This window comes from Coenobita brevimanus, chromosome 73 (genome assembly GCF_032717465.1).
Source record: "Coenobita brevimanus isolate Jiangsu-jjx chromosome 73, ASM3271746v2, whole genome shotgun sequence".
NCBI lineage: Eukaryota > Metazoa > Arthropoda > Malacostraca > Decapoda > Coenobitidae > Coenobita > Coenobita brevimanus.
In genome coordinates this window covers 36,608,949-36,618,948 of record NC_137026.1, presented here as the reverse complement: position 1 = coordinate 36,618,948, position 10,000 = coordinate 36,608,949, and the positions used below count along the sequence as shown (strand labels likewise).

Genomic DNA, 10,000 nt, shown 5'->3' with positions numbered 1-10,000 from the left:
GCATCTCTCTCTCTCTCTCTCTCTCTCTCTCTCTCTCTCTCTCTCTCTCTCTCTCTCTCTCTCTCTCTCTCTCTCTCTCTCTCTCTCCTTATAAGCAATTAATTTGTACAAGGCTTAAATAAATAGACAGCAAGGGGTATGGAAATGAGAGAGAGAGAGAGGAAGAGAAGGAGAGGGAGGGACGGAAGTAAAAGGAGAGAGAGAGAGAGAGAGAGAGAGAGAGAGAGAGAGAGAGCAACATTCCTCTTTTCCTGAAATAAGTCGAACAGGAAAATAGTGAGAAGCAGGATTGAAATACCGCAAGACTTATCTATACTATACTTACAGGGTACTTACGGCCTACTTACAGTCTATTTGTATCAACTTGAATCCTACTTCCGTATCTACTTACCGTTATATATTCTACCTGCTAATGTATTTTGCCTTTTAAGTACTTACCAGTTTACACACTACTCCTACCTACCTACCTACCTACCTACCATATTGTCAATCACTCATCCACCTACCTACCAACCTATCGGCCTACCTACCAACCAACCTCCCTCCCTCCCTCCCTCTCTCAGTCACCCCCCAGCATACCTACCTACCACCTACTAACGCCTACTTACGTCCTACTGACCTGTCTCCCTCCCTCTCTCTACCAACCAACCACCCATCCTACCTACCACTTACAACCAACAACCAACCTACCAACCTACCTACCTACCTACCACCTACTAACGCCTACTTACGTCCTACTTACAGTGCCGCCGGTAATAGTGGACGAATTAAGCAGTGAATCGCGTGTAGTTGTACAGGAGAATGGGAACGTGACCTTAACCTGTCACGCAGAAGGGAACCCGGAGCCGAGAATTGCCTGGATGAGGGAAGACAAGAGACCCATCACCCTGACCAAGAGGAATAAAGGTGAGAGAGAGAGAGGGAGAGAGAGAGAGAGAGAGAGAGAGAGAGAGAGAGAGAGAGAGAGAGAGAGAGAGAGAGAGAGAGAGAAGGAAGGGTAGAGAGGTGTAAGTGAGAGAGATGGATTAGGTGTGGTTGGTAAATAAGTGTGTGTGTGTGTGTGTGTGTGTGTGTGTGTGTGTGTGTGTGTGTGTGTGTGTGTGTGTGTGAGAGAGAGAGAGAGAGAGAGAGAGCGAGAAGAGTATTTTAAAGTGATGATGATGATGATAAGGAGTGTGCTGTTGCTGATAATAATAATAATAATAATAATAATAACAATAATATTTGCTGATGATATACCCAGCCTGCACCTAATCCTCCAAATCTCGCCCTTGTAGTGGAGAAGCACAACGACTCGACGCTAAAACTCCACAAAGTGTCAAGGAGAGACATGGGAGCTTACCTGTGCATAGCTGTGAATGGAGTGCCACCCTCCGTCTCCAAACGCATCGAGTTGAAGGTCCAGTGTGAGTATGGGTTCGAGGGGGAGGTGTGTGGGGGTCGAGGGTGAGGTGTGGAAGTCGAGTGGGAGGTGTGGAGGTCGAGGGGAAGGTGTGGAGGTCGAGGGGGAGGTGTGGAGGTCGAGGGGGAGGTGTGGGGGTCGAGGGGGAGGTGTATAGGGGTGTGGATGGGGTGTTACTTGTGCATAGCTATGGAGAGTCACCATCAGTTTAAGAAAGGATTGAGTTGAAGGTTTAGCGTGAGTGTGGACTGGAGGGGGAGGTGTGTGGGGGTCGAGGGGGAGGTGTAGGGTGTGTGTGTATGTATGTATGTGAGACAGACAGACAAACAATCCACCCATATAAAACAAACAGACACCAAATAAACACAACAATCGAAGCCAAACTCAACCCTAAACACACAACCCAGTTTCGGATCCTTTCAAACCCACTCCAGCCCACCCCAACCCCGCCCCACCGCACACACCATCACTCACTCAGACGCCCTAATACCAACACTCCCAAACTGAGCATTTATTTAAGGGTATTTACTGTGGTATTTTGGCGTGTTTTATTAATTGATGAGAGAGAGGGAGGGAGGGAGAGGGGGGGAGGGAGAGGGAGACAGACTGTAGATAGGTAGAAAGCTGTGTGTGTGTGTGTGTGTGTGTGTGTGTGTGTGTGTGTGTGTGTGTGTGTGTGTGTGTGTGTAACTCATTTTATAACAAACTTTCTTCATATAATTTCTCTCTCTCTCTCTCTCTCTCTCTCTCTCTCTCTCTCTCTCTCTCTCTCCCTCTCCCTCCTGGAAAAGGCTAAAAATATCAACACATTCTTAACCGAGAGGGAAAAGTGAGCAGAATTAAAGATAGTAAGCTAGCTCACATTATTTCTCGACCTCCCAGAAACCTACTTATATATTCTCTTTCAAAATGTGTGAACATTTTTTGAACTGGTAATTGTAGAGATAGCTTTAATTTTCTTTTAAGTTACAGAGAGAGAGAGAGAGAGAGAGAGGTACTACTCATGGTGTACACTATATGGGGTGTACAAACGGATAAAATACTGTACACAAGCTACTTAACGATGTACAACAGAACAGGGGGAATCCATGAAACTCTACGGTGGCCTCCCTTCACATTTCACTTACTCTGTGTATACGTAAAACTCTACGGACGCATCCCTTCACATTTCACTTACTCTGGGTATGTGTATGTATGTATATATGTGTGTATGTGGCTATGTAGGTATGTACATGTGTGTATGTATGTGTAGGAATTTGTGTATGTATGTATGTGTGTGCGTATGTGTATAAGTATTCATGTATGTGTATACTTGTGTATGCTTTATATGTATGTTTATGTGTGTTCATACCCATGTATGTATGTGTGTATGTTCATGTGTGTGTGTGTAAATACCTGTATATGTATGTATGTATGTATGTTCATGTGTGTGTGTGTAAATACCTGTATATGTATGTATGTGTGTATGTATGAGGGTGGCAGATTTAGCTTACGTGTACACCAACATACATGTGTACGTAAAACATCCATCCATGTGTACATAAACATCCCTGTGTACCAACTGACGCCCACAACAACAACAACAACAACAACAACAGGGTAACATTAAGGGCGACACTGCCATTGGATTTCGTGGCAATTTCGTCCTTATGGCTCTCCCTCTCTTCTCTCTCTCTCTGTCTCTCTCTCTGTCTCTCTCTCTCTCTCTCTCTCTCTCTCTCTCTCTCTCTCTCATTATCTATCATTCACACACATCTCATCTTACTCACTCACTGTCGCTCATTGAAACACTATCTCTCTCTCTCTCTCTCTCTCTCTCTCTCTCTCTCTCTCTCTCTCTCTCTCTCACACACACACACACACACACACACACACACACACACACACACACACACACACACAATAAACCAGATATGAGGCGGGGTGTGTAGCCTTGTCTTCGCCTTTCAGGATTTGCTTATGACCAAACCAACACACCAGCCTGGATTTTACGACGTGAGAGAGAGAGAGAGAGGAGGGGAAGAGAGTGTGTAATGTGAGAAAGTGAGAGTTATATATTGGAGAGAGAGAGAGAGAGAGAGAGAGAGAGAGAGAGAGAGAGAGAGAGAAACACACACATAGTCTTTCACCATACCTCCCAGTCTCTCTCTCTTTCTCTCTCTCTCTCTCTCTATCTATCTATCTAACTATCTATTTATCTATCTATATCTCTCTCCCAGTCTCTCACCTGCCTCCCAGTGTCTCCCACACAGTCTCCCCCATCGTGCTGCTCCCAAACCTACTTTCTCACTCTATCTATCAATCTCATTATCTGTCTCTGTCTCCCAGTCTCTCCCAATCTCTCCCAATCTCCCCCACACAGTCTCCCCCATCGTGCTGCTCCCCAACCAGCTCATGTCAGCTCCCAAAGGCTCTTCCGTGTGGCTGGAATGCAAGACAGAAGCTTACCCGAGAGCTGTCACATTCTGGAAGCACAATCACACTATGGTTATGTCTACGAATAAGTATAAGCTGGAGGAGTTTCACCACGACGACTATACAACCACCGTCAAGCTGACCATTAAGCAGGTGAGTGGATGGTTACCTGGTGAGAATTAAGCTGACGATTAAGCAAGTGAGTGGATGGTTACCTGGTGAGAATTAAGCTGACCATTAAGCAGGTGAGTGGATGGTTACCTGGTGAGAATTAAGCAGATGAGTGGATGGTTACCTGGTGAGAATTAAGCAGATGAGTGGATGGTTACCTGGTGAGAATTAAGCAAATGAGTGGATGGTAACTTGGTGAGAATGTGTGAAACTGACGATCAAGCAAGTGAGTGGATGGTTAGAATGAAGCTGGCGATTAAGCAGGTGAGTGGATGGTTACCTGGCGAGAATTAGGCTGGCGATTAAGCAGGTGAGTGGATGGTTACCTGGTGAGAAAGATGTAATTAGGTAGGTATGTAGGTAGGTTGGTTTGGTTAGTACATAGAGGGGTAGGTAAAAAGAGTGAATGGTAGGTAGAGAGGTAAGTAGGGGAGAGAGAGAGAGAGAGAAAGAGAGAGAGAGAGAGAGAAAGAGAGAGAGAGAGAGAGAGAGAGAGAGAGAGAGAGAGGGGTATTGGTAAGTGGGAATATTTTATCACCTCAGTTAAACCCTCCATAAACCTGAGAGAGAGAGAGAGAGAGAGAGAGGCGGCTAAGGAAGCAGGTAGTGTTGGTTGAAGAGGGGGAAGGTATGGAGGGAGGGAGGGAGGGAAGATCGGTGGAGAGATGGAGGGAGGGAGGAAGATAGCTGGAGAGAGGGAGGAAGATGGGTAGGTAGGGAGGAAAAGAGGGAGGTAGGAAGGGAGTGAGATGGTAGGCAAAGATGGAGAGAGGTAGGGAGAGAGGAAAGTAGGTAAGAAGGGAGGGAGAAGGAAGGGAGGAAAGTGAGAGGGAGAATGGTCAGGGAGGGAGGGAGGTAAGTAGCTGTGTAGGTAGATAGATAGACAGATAGATAGAGGTAAAGAAATAGAGAGAGAAAGAGAGAAATATACTCTTAAGAAATAATATGTAAAGATTATACAGTATTTTATATGTAGATATATATTAAATTCCTCCCCATTGCCTGCCTCTCTCTCTCTCTCTCTCTCTCTCTCTCTCTCTCTCTCTCTCTCTCTCTCAAAATCACCCTACCAAACATTAAGAAACAGACCGAAATCTAGTGAAACAATTACCCCAATCGCCATTATTTCAACAGTAATTTTCCCATAAGATTACGTTCACCCAGCCAGCCTTTCGCTCACCCACGTGGTTTTGTTTACATGTGTGCTGAGTCAATAGGATGTTTGTTTACGGTTGTGTTGAGGCCACGTGGGTGTTTGTGTATGTCGAGGGTGTGTTTGTGTGGGCGTGTTGATGAGAGAGAGAGAGAGTTTTCTTCCATCTCCCCTCCCTCTCTCCCTTTCTCCCTCTCTCACTCACTCACTATCGTCCTCCCTCCCTCACTCACTCACTCACTCACTCACTCACTTTCTCACAGCTGGAGCCAGGGGACTTCGGCAAATACCTCTGTTATTCGCGAAACTCCTTTGGCGAAAATGACGGAACTGTGGAATTACATGGTGAGTATTGCGCGTGCGTGTGTGTGTGTGTGTGTGTGTGTGTGTGTGTGTGTGTGTGTGTGTGTGTGTGTGTGTGTGTGTGTGTGTGTGTGTGTCCTTTCTTTTTGTGTGTGTGTGGGGATTGTCTGTGTATGTGTATGTGTTTGTGTGTGTGGGGGGGGGAGTTGTCTGTGTATGTGTGTGTGTATGCTTTGTGTGTGTGTGTGTGTGTGTGTGTGTGTGTGTGTGCCTGTTTAATACATTTCTATTATCTGTCTAATTATCTCTATCAATTTGTGTCTGTCTGTCTGTGTGTACGTGTTATGCGTCTGTCTTTCTGTCTGTGTGTACGTGTTATGTATGTGTGTCTGTGTGTACGGGTTATGTGTGTGTGCGTTTTTGTATGTATGTTTGTCTATGTGTCGTGTTTATGTATCTATCTGTGTCTGTCTGTCTGTCTGTCTGTTTGTTGGGAGGTATGGTAGATAGAAAATGAAGGGGATAGGGCTCTCTCTCTCTCTCTCTCTCTCTCTCTCTCTCTAACAAGGATGGAATACGCCTCTCTTTCTCCTTCCACTTCCGTCTCGTTGACCACCAATGTGTATGGAGGTAATTGGAGAGAGAGAGAGAGAGAGAGAGAGGGAGGGAGAGAGAGAGAAGGGAGGAAGATAGGCAAACATGAGAGAGAAGGAGGGAGAGAAAGAGCGAAGAAGGGGAAAGGAGAGAGAAAGGGAAGGAAAGACAGAGGAGAGAGAGAGAGAGAGAGAGAAACAGAGAGCTTGAGGAAAGAGAGAGAGAGAGAGAGTAAGAAAGGGAAGGAAGGAGGGAGAGAGGGAGGGAGAGAATTGGTGAAGGTAAGGGGAGGGAAAATGCTGGGAGAGAGAGAGAGAGAGAGAGAAGTAACAGACAGATAGACAGATAGATAGATAGACAGATAGATTAATATAGATAGATAGACGTAAAGATACAGATGGATAGATGAAAGGCGATAGATATACAGCAATAGATAGATAGACAGATGGATAGATAAATAAGTATTGAATTATGTAAGTAAATTATTTTATGAATAATAATGATTACTAATATTCTCTCTCTCTCTCTCTCTCTCTCTCTCTCTCTCTCTCTCTCTCTCTCTCTCTCTCTCTCTCTCTCTCTCACAGAATTAAAGCGAGAACAGCCTCTCATCAACAGGGTGAAAAATTATGATGGTGAGTAAGCCATTGATGTCATTGATGTCACTAGTAAATTGATGTCACGTATATATTGGACTTCACTGATGATTTTTAGCGAGGAAAATTAATATTGATGTCACGTGGAAGTTGATGTCAGGATTGATGTCACGTGGAAATTGATGTCAGGATTGATGTCACGTGGAAGTTGATGTCAGGATTGATGTCACGTGGAAATTGATGTCAGGATTGATGTCACGTGGAAGTTGATGTCAGGATTGATGTCACGTGGAAGTTGATGTCAGGATTGATGTCACGTGGAAATTGATGTCAGGATTGATGTCACGTGGAAGTTGATGTCAGGATTGATGTCACGTGGAAATTGATGTCAGGATTGATGTCACGTGGAAATTGATGTCAGGATTGATGTCACGTGGAAATTGATGTCAGGATTGATGTCACGTGGAAATTGATGTCAGGATTGATGTCACGTGGATATTGATGTCATTGATGTCACTTTTGGAAATTGATGATGGTCTTTATATTATTACTAAAATTAATATCACGTATTAATGCTAAGTTTAAGGTATTGGATTGTAATAGTAGCAGTTGTAGTAGTAGTGGTGCTGGTAATAGTAGTAGTAGTAGTAGTAGTAGTAGCAGTAATAGTAGTAGAAGTAGTAGTAGTAGTAGTAATAGTAGCAGTAGATAGATAGATAGATAGAATTCTCATCTATCAACTCCTTCACTCCTCAGATTACGAAGACGCTATTCCTCTGGATAGATACTCCAAGGATGACCTCCCGGGCTCCAGGGGTCAAAGCCAGGTCATCCTCGAGTCGGGTCAGGTCGGGGTCGTGTCAGTCAACGGGGGGGTCAACGGGGGGGGCGTGGGGGGCGGGGGAGGTGGCGAGCAGAAAGGGGGGAAGATTGCAAGAGGCGAATCTCCAGTCAGCATCTTCAATTCCATCATGTCCGGTGCAGGTGAGTGAGTTAGAGAAAGTGAGTGATTTAGAGAAAGTGAGAGAGTGTTAGAGAAAGTGAGTGAGTGTTAGAGAAAGTGAGAGAGTGTTAGAGAAAGTGAGAGAGTGTTAGAGAAAGTGAGAGAGTGTTAGAGAAAGTGAGTTAGTGTTAGAGAAAGTGAGTTAGAGAAAGTGAGTTAGTGTGAGAGAAAGTGAGTTAGTGTGAGAGAAAGTGAGTTAGTGTGAGAGAAAGTGAGTTAGTGTGAGAGAAAGTGAGTTAGTGTGAGAGAAAGTGAGTTAGTGTGAGAGAAAGTGAGAGAGTGTTAGAGAAAGTGAGAGAGTGATAGGGAGAGTGAATTAGAAAGTGAGTGAGTGTTAGAGACAGTGAGTGAGTGTTAGAGAAAGTGAGAGAGTGTTAGAGAAAGTGAGAGAGTGTTAGAGAAAGTGAGAGATTGAGTTAGAGTAAGTGAGAGAGAGAGAGAGAGAGAGAGAGAGAGAGAGAGAGTGTGTGTGAGAGAGAGCATAAATATGTGATAGTCGACTAAGAAAGTAGAATTGAGAGAGAGAGAGAGAGAGACTACTATGATGTATGTAGTTTATGTAGCTATTATTATTATTATTATTATTATTATTATTATTATTATTATTATTATTATTATTATTATTATGTATTTAGTGCAATGTAATCATGAAATTGATAAATGTACTCTCTCTCTCTTTCTCTCTCTCTCATATAATCATGTTTATACCTTTCTCATATAAATCTATTAATAATCCAGTGTGTGTGTGTGTGTGTGTGTGTGTGTGTGTGTGTGTGTGTGTGTGTGTGTGTGTGTGTGTGTGTGTAAGCGGAGATACACAGACTTACACAACTATTTCGTTATGAGAAGCGATGGCAGGAAAGACCACTGGTTATTGGGTATTGAGGGAGGGAGAGGGAGGTGGAAGACGAGGAAGAGAGAGAGGGAGGGAGAGGGAAGGATGATGGGGAAGGGAGGGAGGGAAAATGAGGAAGAGAGAGAGGGAGGGAGAGGTAGGGAAAATGAGGAAGAGAGAGGGAGGGAGAGAGAGAAGAGGAGGAAGTAGAGAATGGAGGGAGAATGAGAAGTAGGAAGGGAGAGGGAGGGAGAGATAGGGAGAGAGGGAGGAATGGAGCATAAAAGGGAGGGAGGAGGGAGGGTAGAAGTGGGAAGGGAGAGGTAGATGATAAGGAAAAGAACCAGGGGAGGGAGGGGAGGGGAGAGAGAGAGGAGGGGAGGGAGGGAGGGGAAGAGAAACGAGGGAGGAAGTAAGGAGGGGGAGGGAGGGAGGAAGAGAGGGAGGGAGGAAAGGGGAGGAGGGGATATGCTGGTGAGGGAGGTAAATGTATGTACGTTAAAATGACACACAACTTACACACACACACACACACACACACACACACACATAGGTAAACTAACATATATACACATTCTCTCTCTCTCTCTCTCTCTCTCTCTCTCTCTCTCTCTCACCAACACGGTAAATAAAGTTAAGATGATGAACCGCATATTTGGAATTCAGGCCATTTTTCCAGGAAAGGGGGAGTTGTGGCCCCAGGGAGAGAGAGAGAGGGAGAGAGAGAGAGGGAGGGAGAGAGAGAGAGAGAGAGAGAGAGAGAGAGAGAGAGCAAAATTTGATGATGGAGAGAAATAAGGGTATGTTTAGAAGGTGTGTGTGTGTGTGTGTGTGTGTGTCTGTGTGTGTGTGTGTGTGTGTGTGTGTGTGTGTGTGTGAGAGAGAGAGAGAGAGAGAGAGACAACACAGGGTCCTTAAGATTTCCAAAGATTTAATTAACCTACGATCTTCTTTTCTTCCTTTTTCTTTCATATTTCTCAACCTCATCGCTTTAGACCCCCCAAAAAATTAAAAATAGATTTGCTTTATAAATAGAAATATATAATTATACACCTGTTCCCGTGTGCAATGGAAGCCCGTATGCCTGGAAAATGACACACACACACATACACACACACACACACACACACACACACACACACACCTGGAAAATGAGACGTTCTTTAGGTCTTTAGAAACACACACACACACACACACACACACACACACACACACACACACACACACACACACACACACCTGGAAAATGAGACGTTCTTTAGGTCTTTAGAAACACACACACACACACACACACACACACACACACACACACACACACACACACACACACGACTCTCCTCATATGCAACTCAAAGAAAAGAAACTATTAAGGCAAGAAAGAGGGCCTCTCTCTCTCTCTCTCTCTCTCTCTCTCGTTTCTTCGATTCTTTCCGTCTCTTTTCCACATCCTTCCCTCCTGTGTTCAATCTTTTTCCTCCCTTTCCTCTTGTTTCCCTCCATTTCTCCTCCTCTTTCCTCCTCCTTTCCT

General features: G+C 44.6%; 1 protein-coding gene across 1 annotated transcript in view; it reads left to right on the top strand.

Moving 5' to 3' along the window:
* The window catches only part of LOC145407539 (lachesin-like), a 61,116-nt gene extending 54,669 nt beyond the window's left edge, over nucleotides 1-6,447 (top strand). The window contains exons 4-8 of the mRNA XM_080278461.1: nucleotides 745-906; nucleotides 1,278-1,406; nucleotides 3,765-3,970; nucleotides 5,405-5,486; nucleotides 6,422-6,447. Of these exons, the coding sequence (XP_080134587.1) occupies nucleotides 745-906; nucleotides 1,278-1,406; nucleotides 3,765-3,970; nucleotides 5,405-5,486; nucleotides 6,422-6,447 (605 nt within the window). The remainder of the gene's footprint in view (nucleotides 1-744; nucleotides 907-1,277; nucleotides 1,407-3,764; nucleotides 3,971-5,404; nucleotides 5,487-6,421) is intronic.
* Nucleotides 6,448-10,000: the final 3,553 nt, after the last annotated feature.